Source organism: Myotis nattereri (genome assembly GCF_964212035.1).
Source record: "Myotis nattereri genome assembly, chromosome: 1".
Taxonomy (NCBI): Eukaryota; Metazoa; Chordata; class Mammalia; order Chiroptera; family Vespertilionidae; genus Myotis; species Myotis nattereri.
In genome coordinates, this window is record NC_138075.1 from 229620625 (window position 1) to 229638898 (window position 18274).

The 18274-nt window shown below is 54.1% G+C and overlaps 2 protein-coding genes across 51 annotated transcripts in view; both read right to left on the reverse strand.

Annotated features, from left to right (window-relative positions):
• Positions 1 to 10018, reverse strand: part of HTT (huntingtin) — a 99617-nt gene extending 89599 nt beyond the window's left edge. Inside the window, exon 1 of the mRNA XM_081092472.1 lies at positions 9688 to 10018. Coding sequence (XP_080948598.1) covers positions 9688 to 9875 — 188 coding nt within the window. The 5' untranslated portion in view covers positions 9876 to 10018. The remainder of the gene's footprint in view (positions 1 to 9687) is intronic.
• Positions 10019 to 13904: 3886 nt separating this feature from the next.
• Positions 13905 to 18274, reverse strand: part of GRK4 (G protein-coupled receptor kinase 4) — a 51551-nt gene continuing 47181 nt past the window's right edge. For 20 of the 50 annotated variants that reach the window (XM_081092020.1, XM_081091992.1, XM_081091985.1 and 17 more), the window contains 3 exons: positions 16465 to 17530; positions 16177 to 16329; positions 13905 to 14444 (listed from right to left, as the gene is read on the reverse strand). In XM_081092020.1, coding sequence (XP_080948146.1) covers positions 17516 to 17530 — 15 coding nt within the window. In that variant the 3' untranslated portion in view covers positions 13905 to 14444; positions 16177 to 16329; positions 16465 to 17515. Of the gene's footprint in view, positions 14445 to 15971; positions 16330 to 16464; positions 17531 to 18274 lie in introns of all 50 variants that reach the window. The other 30 variants (XM_081091988.1, XM_081092002.1, XM_081091998.1 and 27 more) reach the window with 13 other exon arrangements.

Sequence of the window (18274 nt, forward strand, 5' to 3'; positions counted from 1 at the left end):
GGCGTCAGGAAGGTTTTCACACCAGGGATGGACACCCAGGCCATTTGGGAATTGTGTTTCATGCGCAACTTCAAAGTAACAGTAGTGCCACGTGATCTCATTCAGAGGTGGAATCTAATCAACCAACTAAACTGATGAACAGAGTGGATCCAGAGACATGGAAGCAGGGGACAGAGTGCGGGATCTCAGAGGGAAGGCGGGGGAGGGTGGGGGGTGGGAGATGATCAACCAAAGAACTAGCAGGCTATAGGCATCACCCACGGACACAGACAGTGGGGCGCTGAAGGCCTGGGGCGGGGGGTGGGGGGGGTGGCTGGAGGGGTTCAATGGGGAATAAAAAGGGACAGATTTATACCTCCAACAATAAAGATTACAAAACAAAACAACACAACACACCAGTGGTGCTTGGTCCGGGGAAGCAGGGGTAAGAGTTCTGTCTGTAGTCTGCATCCCAGAAAAGGGCATGAAAGAAAGCCCTCTTACCAGTGGGCTGACTGACTCCAGTAATGGCTGCACCACTGAAAGGGCCGCTCAAGCTCCGTCTGTACCCAAGCGAGGGAGCGGACGCAGGCCCAGGCTGTGTGATCCCAGCATAAGCCACGTCCCGAAGGGCAAATCCAGAGACCAACTAGATGAGCGGTGGCGGGGACTGGGCAGGACAGGGAAGTGATCGTGGTGAGGGCTACAGAGCCCTGTGAGTACAGCACGAACCACTAAACTGCACACTTTGAAATGGTCCATTTTATAATCACATCTCAAATTTCAAACACTCTGCCTGCAAATGCCGACAGCTCTTCCTCCAAAGAGATCCCGGACCTGACACTCCCCCCACCCCTACCCCTCACCCCCCACTGCAGCTTCCTGCCGACTCCCTGTCCCCAGGCCCAGACTCCACAAGGAGCCTGGAGTGGCCTCTCTCCCTCGCACCCCCACCCACCCCATCCCTAAGCCAGCACCACCCATCTGGCCTCCTGCTGGGGTCCTGCCCCAGCAGGTCCAGGGGTCCCCAAAGGTGTGGACGGAGTCGGCGAAGAAGGAATGACATGGAGACAGCATTCAGTTGATCAGCAGCCTAGCCAGGATCTCTAGCCAAGTTCTGGTCAGGATCTCCAGCGAAGTTCTGTTCAGGATCTCTAGCCAGGTTCTGTGTCCATGTTCTCTTGCTAGGTTCTCCAGCCAGGTTCTGTAGCCATGTTCCCTCGCTAGGTTCTCCAGCCAGGTTCAGTCACCAGGTTCTAGTCAGGTTCTCTTGCCATGTTCTATCCAGGTTCTGTAGCCAGGTTCTGTCTCTAGGTTCTTTAGCCAGGTTCTCTCGCTAGGTTCTGTCTCTAGGTTCTGAGGCCAGTTTCTGTCCAGGATCTTTGCCATGTTCTCTCCAGCGAAGTTCTTCTGTCTCTAGGTTCTGTGTAGGTTCTGTGTCTAGGTTCTATGTCTAGGTTCTGTGTCCTGTTGTCTTGTTACATCTGTATTTATACCAGTTGATTCCAATCCTATCAATCTCTATTCCAAAGGTTAGGGCGTTTCTTATCTCCATTCCAGGGAGTAAAGCTTATGTAGCTTAAGCATGATTGTTCGTAGTTAAAGTGATTAATTACCCGCCTGGCACTTAGTTAAGGGGTTTTATTCCCTCCCTAACTTCAGGGGAAAATCCCTACCTGGGGAAACAACCTTTCTCAGAGAGGTGACCTTGGTTAAAACACACAGTGCCAAGAAGGTGAGCAAACATATTAAGAACAGTATGCCATATATGCCAGGTCCCTTGAAACAGCAAGGATGGACTGGCTCCCGGCAGCCTCCAGTCCTGAAACTGTGTCATTTCAAAACTGATAGGCAAACAGAATCACAGTGTGCGGGTCTTGGGATGGCGTGTGCCGGGAGCTCACTCCTTACTCTGAGTAGAGCCACTAGTCACCTGTTGCAGGACATCGAAGTGGAGGCCAGGGTTTGGCTTTTAGGAAGAAAGCTGCTCCGAGCCCAGGTTTCCCGTGCCCTGCGTTCTCCGGGACAAATGCCCAGGGGCGCCGCTGCTCGCGGGGTAGGCAGAGCTCTGCATTCCCACCCGCAATGACCATGTGACTCAGTGTCACTGGGGTCATCAAAGTGAACTTTCCAAGTTTGCCTCCAGCCAGCGTAAAGCCCAAGTCCTCGCACTGGAGCACAGGGCCCGGTGGTTGAGCCTCGCTCTAACCCTGGCCTCTAACTCATCACCCGTTCCTGCCCTTCCTTCCGCCTCGGGCACTGGCCTCCTCCCTACTCCAGGAACACCCCTGGCTCCCCCATGGACGCTCTTCCTCCACATCAGGTGGCTCGCTGCCTCCCCTCTGCCCAGTGTCTGTCCCCTCAGTGCACTGCATCCCCTAAAGAAAACTGCACAGCCCTCTCCCCTTACCCTGTTTTGCTTTCTCCACAGTATTTATCACCATCGGTTCTATTGGCTGCTGTAACCCCAAGGCCCAGAGCAGGGCCTGGCACACAGTAGGTCATCTAGTCCGCTCCCCACTGAAGTTCCCCCCAAGTAGCTGGGAGCTCTTAATGCCCAGCTCACCAGTCAGTGTCACAACTTGTCTGCAGCTACACAAACGCTCAATGGCCCTAGGACAGGAGTTACACTCCCAGCTGCACCTGGCCCCACCCCAGCAAGTCTCCCTCCCCGCGCGCGACAGCACTGCCCGCACCCACGGAGGCCCGCTCCCCCCAGCAGAGCTTCTGCAGCTCGTGCACACGGGCTGCTCACAGAACCTGGCAAGAGGCAGATTCGGACGCAGGAGGTCCAAGAGCGGCACTGCGCTTCTCATAAGCTCCCACGTGACACCCAACTGCGGCCCTGGGGCCACTCTGAGCAGCAGGACCTACGCATCCTTGTCTCCAACAGAGTCTAGAACCCGAGCTTACTCCATCCCGCACAGGATTAGCAGGAGCTCACACCGGGCCCTGTTTCCCTCCCTGTCTGAGTGAGGTGGATCTATGACCCACGGTCCTGTGCCGAGTGGCTCCCTTGCAGGCCTGGGGGTCGCAGGGGTGGAGCCCTTAAGGTGGAGACACAGGTCCACGCCCATTTGAAAGCCAGGCCAATGCGAGCCCTTTGTCTTTACACCTCCAAAGCCCTTTTATTTGTTTTAAATATATTTTCATTGATTTCAGAGAGGAAGAGAGAGGGAAAGATAGAAACATCAATGATGAGAGAGGATCACTGACCAGCTGCCTCCTGCCTGCCCCCTACTGGGGATCAAGCCCGCAACCTGGCATGTGCCCCTGATTGGAATCGAACCTGGGACCCTTCAGTCTGCAGGCCAACACTCTATCCACTGAGCCACACCGGCTAGGGCCAAAAGCCCTTTTAAAAATAAGCGCTACAGTGTGACACAGCAGTTAGTAAGGCTCACAGAGCCGGCCTCGCTCTATGCACCTCGGTTTACTGCGCTGCACAGGTGTCACACTATTTACAAACTGAGGCAAGACCCTCCACCAGCAACAATACCCCGACTCGCTTTCCTGCGCCGCTCCCTTCCCTGCAGTGGTCCGGAGGGAACCCGCGGTGCCTCCGAGCTCGGCCTGTAAGTATTGCTATGGAACAATGTCTGTGATATGTTGGTAAGTGAAAAAATACGGTGTGAGCTCAGTCATGCAAAAAAAAAAGAGACACATTTAAATGATTGTATATGCATTAAAAAAACCCAGGAAGAAGGCAAAAGATATTTAATAATTGTTCTCTTCAGGGACTGAGACTACAGCAGGACTTTGTCATCTTCTGTGCTGTTTGAAGATGTCTTTACCATGTACATGTGTAACTTTCATAATTTTTAAGCTAACAAAAAACAACCGAAAAAGAATTTTTCCCCAAAGTGGTCTAATCATATTGAATCTAGCAGCGACTTGTCTCTGTACTGATGAACTGTAACAGTTCGTTAATTAGCCTGGATACTAGACCCTTATCAGATATATGATTGTAAAATGTTCTTTCTGTGGGTTTTCTCTTTACTTTCTTAATAATGTCTTTTGAAGCAAAAAGCCTGCCTGTTTTTGGCCTGTCTATGAGCTAAGAATTCCTTTACATTTTTAAATGGTTGACAAAAAAGAAAACAAATAATATTTCATGACATGAAAATTATATGAAGTTCAAATTTCAATTTCATTAGTAAAAGCCTGTTGGAACACAGCCACACTCAAGAGTTTACATATTGCCTCTGGCTGCTTTTACTCCACAATGGCAGAGTTGAGAAGCTACAGCAGAAACATGCCCACAACACCTGATATATTATTTACTATCTGACCATTTGCAGAAAAAGTTTGCCAATATTCATGGATCACAAGACTAACTATTGCTAAGATGCCAATACGCCCCAAACTGATGTACAGATTCAATGCCATCCCTGTCAGAACCCAGCTGGCTTTACAGGAACTGACAATCCATGGAAATGCAACGGGCACAGACAGCCAAACTATCTTGAAAAAAACAAAGTTGGAGGACTCACAAAATTTGAAATTGTGATACAAAACTATACAGTACTGTGGAGGATAGTATACAGACCAATGGAATAGAATTGAGAGTCCAGAAATAAATCCATACAGTCATGGGCTATTAATTTCCAACAAGGTGCCAAGACAACTTAATGGGGAAGAATAATCTTTTCAACAAACGATGCTGGGATAACTACATATCCACATGCAAAAGAATGAAGCTGGACCCTTATCTTGTACCACATATAAACATTAGCCCATCACTTCCCAGCCTTTGGCTAAGATCAAGTGTAGTATCTGTTCTTATCAGTTTAATATCTGATACGTCCTCTATCCGAGGAAAATATATTAAATGGATTTTGGGGATTAGGAGATGGAATAGGAGCTTGTTCTGTCCACTCCATGCATCAACCTGGTATTGCAGTACCTCCAGGAACGGTGCACCAAAATATAAAAGTAAAAAAATAAAAATTAACCCAAGATGGATAAGACCTGCCCAGCTGGTGTGACCCAGTGGCTGAGCATTGACCCACGCACCAGGAGGTTGCTGGTTCGATTCCCAGTCAGGGCACATGCCTGGGTTTTGGGCTCAATCCCTAGCAGGAGGCGTGCAGGAGGCAGCCAATCAATGTTTCTCTCTCATTGGTGTTTCTCTCTCATCAATGTTTCTATCTCTCCCTCTCCCTTCCTCTCTCTCTAAAAATCAATAAAAACATTTTTTTTAAAAAGACGGATAAGACCTAAAAGTATAAGTTAGAACTCTAAAATTCTTATAAGAAAACACAGGAGTAATAAATCTCTGTGACCCTGAGTTAGGCAACATTTTTTGAGGTATAACAACTAAAGTACAGCAACCAAAGATAAAATAGAAAACTGGGTGAGTTCATCCAAATTAAAAACTTTTCAGTGAGGGCGGGGGAAAATCAACAATAAAGATAATTTTTAAAAAATTAAAAACATTTTTGCTTCAAAGGACACTATAAAGAAAGTAAAGAGAAAACCCACAGAAAGAGAGAACATTTTTACAAATCCTATCCTATCCTCCTATATAATAAAAGCATAATATGCAAATCGACCAAACAGCAGAACGACCAGTCGCTATGACGTGCACTGACCACCAGGGGGAAGACCCTCAATCCTGGAGCTGCCCCCTGGTGGTCAGTGTGCTCCCATATTGGGAGCACTGCTCAGCCAGAAGTGAGCATCAGCCACAAGCCCTGCGGCGGTGGTGGGGAGGTCTCTCCTGCCTCCACTGCAGGCAGCTGATAAGGAGCGAGGGGTCCCAGACTGTGAGAGCCCTGGACTGCGAGAGGGATGTCTGCCTGCCGGCTTAGGCCCAATCCCCGCCCTCCCCTCCCGCCCCGCCCCCCCCACCTCCCGGGGGTCCTGGACTGCAAGAGGGCACAGGCCAGGCTGAGTGACACGCTTTCCTCCCACCCCACCCCCCTCCAGTGCAGAATCTCGTGCACCAGGCCTCTAGTATCTGACAAGAGTCTAGTATCCAGACTAATTAAAGAACTGTTACAATTTGACAACAGACAAATAACTAAAAAATGGGACAGAATGAGGACAAGGGCTTCAAAGTGAGTGTACCAGTCTGGGTCCCTAATCTTCCTCAAAAAGACAATAAACTCTTACCTGTGCAAGCTACTGCAGTAGGGTTTTGTTAGATGCAGTTGAATATAATCCTAACTGATAACACCACCTACAGCTAAACTAAAAGGTCCTAGTGGCCCTGCCTTTGAATCAGTCCCTTCTCCGTCACCTCGCCTCGGCCAACGTCCTGGCAGAACCCACCACACCTACCCCGGACACTGCAGGCTTCCTACCAGCTGGGCCGCCCATGCTCCCCTCACTGTGCTCACCAGTGTTCACTGTGAAATGGAACTGGAGTCCTGCCGGTCCCTGACCAAACACTCCGATGCCTTCCTATCTCATTGAGAATACATGCCAGCGCCTTTACTCCAACTACAGGGGAGGCCCTGAATGGCTGGGCCTCCTCCTACCTCTCTGACCTCACCTCCTACCAAGAGTTCCCTGTCTGCTCAGCAGGTGTGGCTCAGGGATGGAATGTCAACCTATGCACCAGGAGGCCAGGGTTTGATTCCTGGTCAGGGCACAGGCCCGGGTTGCAGGCTTGATCCCCAGTGTGGGGCGTGCAGGAGGCAGCCAGTCCATGATTCTCATCACTGATGTTTCTCTCTCCCTCTCCCTCTCTACATTCAATAAAAAATCTTTTAAAAGAGTTTCCCTCTCACTAATTCAATCAGCCAAACTGACTTCTGTGCTCTTCCTCTTTGGGCCTGTTCCCCTGCCTGGAATGCCCGTCCCCCACGCCTCACGGCTATTTCCTTGACCACTTCAGTCATTTACTCAAAGCCACCCCCCCCGTGGACACCTTACTGACCTGACGCTGCCCGCCCCTGGCCTGCTCTGCTGCTCCTCCTCCTGCGTATTTACCGTCCCTCCCCGCGTCCCTCAGGAGCAGGAAAGCTCCCTGCGCGCAGCTCTCTCCGCCCGCGGCTGCGGCCTGCACCTGTGAGGACAGCGCCTCCCATACGTGGATGCTCAGTGAGTATTTATTGGTGAGTAGACAATTACAGTGGGGGGGGGGAAACGAGGTGGGAATCTGAAGGAGAAGGAGAAAGTGTCAGAAGCAAATGTCAACTGCCTGCCAAGCTCGGGCGCCCTGCCTGCCAGTCCCACACAGGACCCTGCCTGCTCCGTGGAGCCAGCCAAGAGCAGGCGCTCAGATCCCAGTGCGGCCCCGCGTGGCGGTGACACCACAGCTCCGCACACTGCCTGGCTCGGGGAGCACTGCTCTTCATGTACCACTTATGCAAGCCACAGATTAAAACACAGAGCAAGAGCCATAAAAACAGACAGGCACTTTCTAAATTGCTTCTGCCAAATCTTACTTTGGGGAACGGATTTTTCAGCTGAAGCATCAGAAACAAGAAATGCCAAGATCCAAACTTGTAATCAATGAGTTTGTTACTCAAAATTTATGAATACCTGCGTTCTCAACAGCAAAATACATAAATAATATGATATATGTGCATTTTAGTTAATAGAACAATAATTAGGCCTAATGCAGTTTACTTCAGAGCATGCTAAGAACCTTTAAAAGTTACTCTGTTGAAATACTTTTGTTTTTGCCGAAACCGGTTTGGCTCAGTGGATAGAGCGTCAGCCTGCGGACTGAAAGGTCCCAGGTTCGATTCCGGTCAGGGGCATGCACCTTGGTTGCGGGCACATCCCCAGTGGGAGATGTGTAGGAGGCAGCTGATCGATGTTTCTCTCTCATCGATGTTTCTAACTCTCTATCTCTCTCCCTTCCTCTCTGTAAAAAATCAATAAAATATATATATATAAAAAAAGAAATACTTTTGTTTTTAAATAATTTAAAATCTAGCTTTATCTACGCACGGGTTACATCTGGAGGGACTCACGGGAGGACGTGCACTGTGCTTGCCTCTGGGAACAGTTAAGCACTTGGGAGAAAGGAGTGGGAGTGAGATTTTTAATTGTTACCTTTGGAATTGGCATCACATTAATGTATTGCTTATGCAAACACAATAGATTATAATTTTAAATAAGTCAGTCACACATTACCTTAAAATAAACGAATGAAACAGAAGCTATCTACTCCTCAAGCCTACTTTAGAAGGAAGTCGCCTTATACCCATGTTTGAAGATAAGGAATTCGGCAGGCTCTGTTAAATCAGCTAAGCACAGAGGGCGCACTTTAGGATGGACAGCGTCTGGCCAAGCCACCAGGGGCAGCGGTAAGATCTCGCTCCCACCCAAAGCCCTGGTGCTCGGTTTACACAAGAGCCTGGCACTGTGTGAGCTGACAGGCACCCCCTGGAGAGGCACAGCAGTCCGTCCGCCAGGGGTTGTGACTATAAATCGCTTGTTGTGGTCATCTATAATAGTAATAAAATTGTTTTTTAAATTTTTCTCTAAGTAGCCAAACAGGTTTTTCACCTCTTAGAACAACAAATAATTTATTTCTAAATTTTATTCTAACAGATAAGCCAACATTACTCCGCAAATCCACATTTTTTCTAATTAAACTCTCGGAACACCGGCAGGGCCATATCAGAAATATAAAGAACAAGAACACATGACAGAGGAGATCCGTCTGAACAGTGAGCTCCTTAAAGGGGCTGCCGTCTGGCACACCTGCAGGTCAGCAAAGGGAAAGCCGCAGGGGGGTGGGGGGTATGGGGGGGGGGGGCCGGACTGCAGCGCAGGGGCTTCGGGGGACAGTACGCGGGGTCTGTGCCCAGGTGCTCGGACGGCCTCTCTTTTTCTGTCTCAAAAACCCTCGCAGGCACAAGCCTGGGAGACCCCCAGTACCCGGGCCGGACCAGGATGTCGGCAGGGACGCTCCGGGGAGCCGTCCGCGGTCTGCAGACACCCGCGTCCAGCAAGCTGTGCGACGACCCCGGTGCAACGTCCATCCTTCGCCCAGCGGTGGCCTCTCCCCCCGCGCGGCGTCATTACCGCCAGGAGGGCGGGCAGGGGGCTGCATCAGCTCCCTCCCCCCGTCGGCTTTATTACTTCCCACTTGTTAATAACCACCACCCAAGTAGGTCACCCCTTCCTTCCTGCACAACCAGGACTCACTCAAGAGCGTGCAGGCCAGGCCTGAGCTTGGGCAGCGGGTCTCTCTGCTGATGCTCCCGGTCCCCGCTAAGTGGAGGGGGTGCCCGGGGAGGGGGGGGCGGCGTGCGGGGAGGCGGCCGCCAGCCCAGGGCTGCAAGGGGCCCGCGCAAGAGCGTCTCCACCGGCCGCGGCCGCACCCGCCCAGCCCTAAGGCATGACGTCATGCGCACCCCTCGGCTCTCCGCTCCGGCGCCCCCAGCCCCCCTCCCGCTCCCAGGAGGAGAGGGAAGGGAAGTGGCCGGAGGAAGCCACACGGGACGCGGCCTGGCTCTGCCGAGTTCTGCTCACAACACACCCGGTCCCTTGCAAACACAGGGCGGCAAGTTCCTTCCCTAACTTCGCACGAAAAGGAAGGCGGGGGGCTGAGGCCGGGGCAGCCTGGGCGCCGTCCGGAGAGGCTGCGCCTGCCCGCGGGCGAACCGAGACCCACGCGAGGGGCCGGAGAGCGGCCGGGCCGGTCCCGCGGCAGGAGGGGCAGGTGCCGTCCGCGGAGGCCCCGTGGCTGCGGGCCCGGGCTGCAGGGACAGGCGGGGAGCTGCCGGGGCCCGCACTCACGGACGGTGCAGCGGCTCCTCGGCCACGGCCGGGCCGGGCGGCGGCGGGGGCTGCGGCTGCGGCTGCGGCGGGGGCGGCTGAGCCTGTGGCGGCGGCGGAGGCGGCGGCGGCTGCTGCTGCTGTTGCTGCTGCTGCTGGAAGGACTTGAGGGACTCGAAGGCCTTCATCAGCTTCTCCAGGGTCGCCATGGCGATCTCCCACCCCGCAGGGACAGCGACCGGAGCCCTCGGGCCGGCTGGCGGCGCCGCTCAGCAGCGCGGCAATGAATGGAGTTCGCGGCCGCTGGCAGGAGCGGAACCGAGGCGCCCGGCCATCTTGGACCCGTCCCGGCAGCCCCCGCGGCCCTGCGTCCCACGACGCTCCGCCGTGGGGGCGGGGCCAGGCCGGGCGCCGGGATTGACAGCAAGAGGCGGTGGCCTCTGCCAATGGCTAGCCGAGGCGCCGACCCGCCCCTGCGCAGCGTCCCCCGGCGAGAACCCGCGGGACCTGAGGTGGGACCTGGCGATGAGGGCGGGGCGTGGAGCGGAGGGCGGACGCTGCGGAGAGGGCGTGGCGCTGAGGGCGGGACCTGGCGGTGAGGGGCGTGGCAATGGCGGGGCCTGGTGGTGAGGGCGGGGCTCAGAGGCGGGGGCGGGGGAGATGAGGGCGGGACCTGGCAGTGAGGGGCGTGGCAAGGGCGGGGCTCCGCGGCGGGGGCGGGGCGATGAGGCGGGACCTGCGTGAGGGGCGGGTCTTGTTGATGAGGGGCGGGCAGGTGGGGCGCCCCGCGGATCGAACCCCACACGGACGCCTGTGGTCGCAGAGCAGCCAACCTGGTCTAGACCCGAGGGCCGTGCCTGCCCACCCGCGGCGCAGCCTGGGCTGAGGGCGGGAGGGTCGGCCTTTACCTGCAGGAGCACGAAGTGGGTGCGCCCTGCTCACGTCGTAGGTGGCGGAGACCTGCGGGGAGGGGGGGTCCTCCGGCGGAGGGAGCCCAGCGTGGGCCCCACAGCGGAGAGGGAGTGAGGGAGAGGAGGGGACCTGCCCGGCCCGTGCCTCTGCTCAGAGCCCTCCGCAGAAGGACTGCCGAACCCAAAGGAGAGGACTCCTGCCCCGCCCCGCGCGGTGGGCACCTCCTGCCTGGTGCCAGCCCAAAGGGGCCTGGCTCGGGGGCCTCACCACCGGGAGGGGGAGCCCGTGCGGACGGTGCGCGCACCCGCCGGGCAGCTGTCCGCCTGCCTCCGGGAGAAGCGCCCTGGGGGAGGCCGTGCGCACAGGAGGACCCTCCAGGGCCGCTCTGGGCGGAGGCCTGTCCTGGGCACGAGCTTCACCCAGGAGCCCTGTCCCCAGGGGATGGCAGTGCCCCCTGCAGGCAAGGACCGCGCGCGCTAGCCTTGAGGTGCTGCCCTGCTGTTGACAGGGGCCTCACCCCCATGCCAGCCGCGCCCATCCTCGGCCACCATGGCCAGGGGCCCTCTCCCAGCCCACGCCCTGGACAGTGCCCTTCCTTCCAGTGGGGCTGCCCCTGGGGCTGGCTTCTAACCAGCATAGGGAAGAGGCTTTCCTGGGACTGGGGCACAAGAGTCTGAGGCTTCCATCTTGCTGTTTCCCTCTTGGCTGGCATGTGCATGAAGCCAGCTGCCCTGTTGGAGAGGCCCCATGGCCAGCAGCCCCTGGGAACAGGCTTCCAGTCCCAGCAGGAAGAATGGAGCCCGCCCGCCCTCCTGCCCTCCCGCACCACCCCGAAGCCTTCCTGCCCTCCTGCCCTCCCGCCCTCCCGCACCACCAGAGCCTGCCCGCCTGCCCAAGAGCCTCAGGGTGGAGGACGGTACTGATTACAGGCTTTGGGAGCGGGAAGTGGAGGACCCGGAGAAGCAGGACCCAGATTCCTGGTCACAGCACCGTGAGCCCCTGAGTGAGTGTCACACGGGCTGCCCACCAGCCCCGGCCATGAGCTGGTTGGCTGGGGCTGCTCTAACAGGTGCCAAAGCCTGGGGCCCAACACCAGAAACCCATCCTCAGGCCTGGAGGCTGGCAGCCCGAGGCAAGGTGTGGACAGCGGTCTCCCGGGGCCTCTCCGGGGTGTGAAGATGGCGGTCTCCTCCTGTGTCCTCACAGGGTCTTCCTGTGTCTGAATCCCACCCCCTCCTCTGAGGACACCAGGCGGACCGATGAGGACCCACCCACAGGGCCCCGGTTCTCCTCTTTAAAGTCCCCGTCTCCAAATACAGTCACATTCGCAAGTGCCAGAGCTGAGGACTCAGCGTGAATTTTGAGGGACACACTTCCAACCTCCTTCAGTGATCGGACCCGTTTTCATCTGGGCCCCTTTCCACTTGGTTAAAATGTGACACTGCCCATCCGTTGCTGTTCGAGGCCGCAGCCATGTGACGGACGAGTTCTGGCACTGAGATGGAAGCAGCATGGACACGTGTTCCAGACGCCCCTGCTGCCTGAAACGGATGTAGTGTTGGCACCTGAGCAGTTGCAGTGGGTCACGATGACACCACATCCTGGGACAGCAGCCTGGAAGCGGCCAGGGCCCAGACGACTGGGTGATGCCCTGCCAGCCCGGCCTGCCCATCTCATGAGAATCTGGGAGAAAAGTCTATTTTGTTTAAGCCACTGTTGCTTTGGATTATTCTGTTTCTATGCTCCTGAACCAAATCTGAATCAGTCTAGAGAGGGCATAGGTCATGGAGACCTAATATTGCCACAGCAGACTGTGACTGCTCCAGCCGCGGCGGAGAGTTATCTGCCTGGAACGGACTGTAATCCAGACAAGAACTCTTACAAGGAAGCCTTACAGCAGTGGTTCTCAACCTTGGCTGCACATTAGATCACCTGGGAATCTTTTAAAAATCCTGATTCCTGGGCCTCATCCTCCGGAAATTCTGTTTCTGTTATGGGGTGAGGCCACAACATTAGTAACAAAGAAACAGAATTTCCGGAGGATGAGGCCCAGAAATCAGGATTTTAAAAAGATTCCCAGGTGATTCTAATGTGCAGCTAAGGCTGAGAACCACTGGTCTAGTCCAAAACAGCAAAGATTAATGAACACAGCTGCATGGGCCATTTGGCACGTCTCCAAAGCCTTAACAATGGCACGTTCCTGAACAGCAAAGACACGTCCAGTGACTGACCCGAGGAAAATCGTGGTGTGTGTGTGAAGATGGGCACTACCTACAGCAGCACCTCGGACAAAACGAGGAGACAACATAAATGCTGGGCAGGAGATGGGCTAATGAGTCATGATAGATCCATAGGACAGAAAACCACAGTCGTTTTTATTTATTTTTTAAAAATATATTTATTTTTTACGGAGAGGGAGAGAGATAGTTAGAAACATCAATCAGCTGCCTCCTGCACACCCCCCACCAGGAATGTGCCCACAACCAAGGCACATGCCCTTGACCGAAATCGAACCTGGGACCCTTCAGTCCGCAGGCCGACGCTCTATCCACTGAGCCACACCGGTCAGGGCACACAGTCATTTTTAGAAGAGCACAGATGACACGGGCAAAGATCTCCCGTGCATTCGCAAATTGCACTCTGTGCAGCATGATCCTGCCTCTCTTTTTAAACAAAGGGAAACACACACACACGCCCTGGCCAGTGTGGCTCCGTCGGTTGAGCATCATCCCATGCACCAGAAGGTCGCCGGTTCGATTCCCAGTCAGGGCACATGCCTGGGTTGTGGACTCGATCCCCAATAGGGAGCATGCAGGAGGCAGCCAATCAATGTTTCTCTTTCACATCGACGTTTCTCTCTATCCCTCTCCCTTCTTCTCTAAAACTCAATAAAAACGTATTTCTAAGTAAAAAAGAAAAGAAAAGCAATAGAAAAGAGACCTGGTCACCAGGTTAGTGGGCAGGGCAATTAGGTGATTTGTATCTTAATCTGTGTGCTTTTCTGCAGTTTTCAAATCTTCAGCAAGGAATGTGTACTATTCAGGGGAAAAACATAAAAGAATGGGTTTTGTTGGAGAACTAAAAACAAAAGCCTAGCAACTAATTTGTGACGGGTCCTGCCCAGGAGGAAAGGCCAGGTACCTACATATATAAAGCAGCGTGGTATCACAGCCCCCCCCACCTGCCCCACCCCCACCACACACACACACACACACACACACACACACACGTCATCTGCCCTGAATGCAAGACCAGATAGGAATCTGTGGGGGCCAGGCCTGGGCCAGAGAAAGGAGGAAACATGAAGCAAAGCCAGGAGGGACAAATGACTGGACCAGCACATTTTAATTCTACAAAAACACACCCACACTGCGAAGGGCATAGAAAGTCACTGCTGTTTTGAGCAGTCAACATCTATTTCCACAGACTCCCATATGTGCCATTTCTATTCCTCTTCATTCCTTCCTGCCCCTGTCGTCTTCCATCTGGGGTCATGTCCTTCTGCATGGAAAATGCCCTTTAGAATTCCTTACAGTGGATCTTCTATTGCTGAAATCTCTCCATTTCCATTTATCTGAAAATGTCATCATTTTGCCATCATTCTTAATGGGCTTTTGTTTGGGTGTGGAATTCAAGGTTGGCAGACACTTCCTGTCAGCAAATTAAAGATCTGAACATGACTGTCTTCCATTTCTCATTCTTGTTCCTAAGAAGTCAGTCGTTGCTCCTTTGAGTGTAATGGTTTGGTTTGGTTTTTCCCTCTCTGGCTGCTTATGGTTTTCTGTGTCTTTGCTCTGTAGTTCCACATCAGGGTGTGTGAGGAGAGACGGACCAGCTTGTCTGGAAGTTCTGGAATGCAGGTTCTCCTGGGGAGAAAAGGGGATGAGGCTTTTATTTCCAGGTGCTTACCTTGGTTGGTATACTTAGAAGCTATAAATGTTCTCTTCACCAGCAAATCCATTCCCCACGCCTGAAACCTGCCGTTGCGGCAGGACAGGCCCAGTCTCCCTATTCCCTTCCAGTTCCCCTATAAGTCCAGAGAGCGGGCAGCTTCAATCCCCTAGTCAGGGAGAGAGAGAACAGACTAAATCAGTGCCATTAGTGCCAGCCAAACCCAAGAGCGATGAAGTCCGGGAATAACAAAGAACAAAAACAAGCAAACAAACAAAAACCCTATTAGAGCCAGAAAAATCCAAGATAGAGGTGAAGCTGACCAGAGGATGTCCCAAACCCCACTGGACACTCCTTTTGATGCATCAGCACATTGAAAGACACACCTGAAAGGCTGATGAATATTCTGACTGAGACGCCCCTAACATTCCCACCTACAGAAAACAGGTAAAATCCCTCAAAGGACCCAAGTGCATTCGTGTTTTCTCCCTTTGCTTTTATCGATCTGTTGGTTTTTTAAGAACTTATTTGTGTCAGTTTCTGTTCAGTAGCCATTAACTTTTGTCCTTTAATTTCTTCCTCTGTTTTTCTCGATGTTTTTTCTATCCTTTGTGTTAGAGGTTCAATTCTTTTATGGCCAGGTGCTTACTTTGGTTGGTGTGATTAGGAGCTATAAATGCTCTCTGAGCACTATTCTAGTTGTGTCCCATACACCCAGACTTAGAGGGATGGTGGTCATTTTCTAGAAGTTCTATAATTTTGGATTATCTCTCTTCTTAGACCCAAGAGAATTTTAGCAGAGGCTGTCAAATTCCAGGTGCCAGAGCTTCTGTGCTTTCTGAGTCTGTTATTCAGTCACAGGTTTACCACATTTGGAATCAGATACTCTTGACTATATCTCTTTTCAAATTTTTTATTAGGATTTCCTTTATGATATAATATATGGTCACTTTTCATGCATGTTCTATGGGCATTATCAATGAAGAATGTGTTATCTACATGTCATATCAATATATAGTATATGTATCTATCTATACATATGTATCTACACACTCACATTCACAAGATGCACCTCACCATGCTCTAGGTCTGCTCTATCTGGGACCGAGAGGTGGCTTAAGCTGTTGCGCTCTGCTTTAGGGAAGCTAAGGCTGTTACTTGTGAACAGTTACTTCTGATCAATTTACCTTGAGAACTGCACCTTCAGCATTACTACGTGCCCTTCTGCTTGGCTCACCACTTCCGGGCTGGATTCTACCTTGTCTGAGACTCGGATGTGACGGCTGCAGTACCGACGCTAGTATTTCCCTGGGATGCATTTGCAATGGTTACACCTGAACTGTTCTCACTCGCTTTTGGATTTGTCTCAGAGACAGCCCAGTTGGGTTTTGCCTTGTGACCCAATCTGCAATCTTCCCCTTTAATTGGTGAGTCAAGACCATTTACATAAAACTGACCAGTTTTACTAAGGAACAATTTTGCATGGTTTACCTTCCACTGACCTGGCATGCTTCTAATGCTATCAGAATCATCTGGGTCGTGGCTAGCCACTGTGCCCACGCGAGGATGCTCTGCACACGGCACCCAGTTCAGCCATGTGGCCACTGCAGTGATGGGCGCCAGGCTTGGCGCATGGCCTCGTGCTCGGTTCCAGGCCCAACCAGTGCTGGCCAGGATGACCAGCTTCGCTTCACCTTGTCGCCTCACCTTCAGAGTCTGCTTGTACCCCAGCACGGACTCCCACTTTCCATGACAGGCTGGAGCCTAGAGTGCATCGGCTCCAACACATCTTCTTTTCCGTCTTCTCTGCAGCCACCGTCTTCCTGCCTCAGGTGTGGGACAGCCCCCAACCAAGAGCAGCTGCCAAGATGGCCGGGAGCAAGAAAGTGATAAATTATTTGATGTTATGACTACGTATGCACACCTCTCCCACTGTAACGGATTTCTTCCCGGGATGCATTTGGATAGTGTCTGTCCCCGAGGGGAGACCTGTACCAGGAGTGGGAGCTGGAGCCGTGCGTGCTAGAGCAGCTGCATCCAGGACGCCTGGCGGGATGGGGTGTTCTGGAGCTCTGTCGTTGCCTCTGCCCTTAACATCTTTCAAGGTGATGTGTAACGACAGAGAAGACCTGAGTCACATTCTGCATGCCATCACACTGCGTGACGCCCCTCCCGCCAACGAAACAGAAGACTGTGTGCCCCAGCCCCCTCCTTAAAGTGCCCGAGGCCCCCCCACCCCCGCACAGCCCGCTGCTCCACAGGCCAGGCCCATCCCTCACGCAGTAAGAGCGCAGCCAAGTCTGAGGGGTCTGTGCAGAGCTCCGCGTGGGAACCGTCCTCCCTAATCCCAGGGGATGAGCTCCTTCTCCCTTCAATCAGCCCGAGCCCTGGCCTCGCCTGGGCCCCGTCTTTCACCTTCGGCTCAGTTACCTGACCCCCATTCTTGGAGGCACTGAGGTCACAATCACAGGCCGCTGTCACAGAAACCCTTTAACACAACCCAGGGTTGGTGAGTCGCCCCCGACGGCCAAGCCCTGACCTCAGGGTCCTGGAAGCAGCCTCTGTCACAGGAGGGGCCGGAGCGTCCGGCAAGCAGCGCAGACCCACACACGCAGGGAGAGGCGCACCTCAGGAAGGCAGACCCTCGTGACATCGTGGAAGCAGACGGGCGACTCTCACGCCGTGCCCTGGACCACGAAGGCCCGACCGGCCGCTCCCTGCGAGCCCTGGAGGAGGGGACACTCCAGGCGGTGCCCAGGCCCCCGCTCCTCCCTCTCCATGGGCACACGAAGCTTGAGCCCTGCCTGCCACAAGGGGCTTTGGGACGTCACAGCCATCCTTGAGGGACCTCTTCAAGCCAGCTTTAGGGAAAAGACAATTCAGCTATTAACGTGGAAAAACCTGCAGACTCACGGGCACGTTTTAAGATGTGTCAGACCTGTTTATTGCCATTCACAGAGAGGACGAACAGAGCCGGCTCCTGGGCGTGGGGCTAGCTCTGCACAAGCAGCAGTCCTGCGGGCAGCTCCTCCTCGCGGCTCCAGGGTTAACTCATGCAGCCCTGCAACACACGGCCAGGTCAGTCCCTTTCTGAGGCGAGCTGGCTTAACTTCCCCCGAGGGAAGGGACAGTGGGCAAACCTTGGGGCGCGAACTGGAAGGCAGGCAAAACGCTCACACGTTCTCTGTTTCGTGACGTGCAGTGTTTTCGGTGCACACAGCCCGCTGGGTGGCTCTCCGCGCTCGTCGCACAAGCGCTCCTATCACCCACCCCTGCGCGCTCTGGGGAACCAGCAGGCGCGGCTTCACCCTGCACAGCACCCCCTCGGCTAGTGAGGTTTTCACAGGGCGCACTGCGTCAGGCTCTGGGAGAGCGCCCGGAGGAGCGGGGCCTCACGGTTCTCAGAGGGAGCGCGGTCGTGGTCAACGCACTCGGAGACTCGCTCCCCCACAGCGTTTTCACCGAGTGTCAGTGGACAGCTCTGAGCGAAGCCCGCGAGAGTGGACAGGGGACAAGCAGGATCACCCACTAGTCCGAGAAGCAGCTGCCCCGTGAAGGCGGGCGAATGGGAACCAGTAACGTAGAGATGGGGGTGATAGGCGCCGTTTGAGGTTTGCTCTGTGAGACTCATGGCCGAGCCCAGCGGACAGTGCTGCCACGGGCAGAGGGCGCCTGCATGCGGCCGTCCTCCCCTTGGGTCAGAGCAGAGTCCACACGCACAGCAAAGAGCGTGAGGGGCTTCCTGGCTGGGCTCAGAGCACCACAGCGGGCTCCTCACCTGTGCGCATGCCTGACGTAGGAGGCA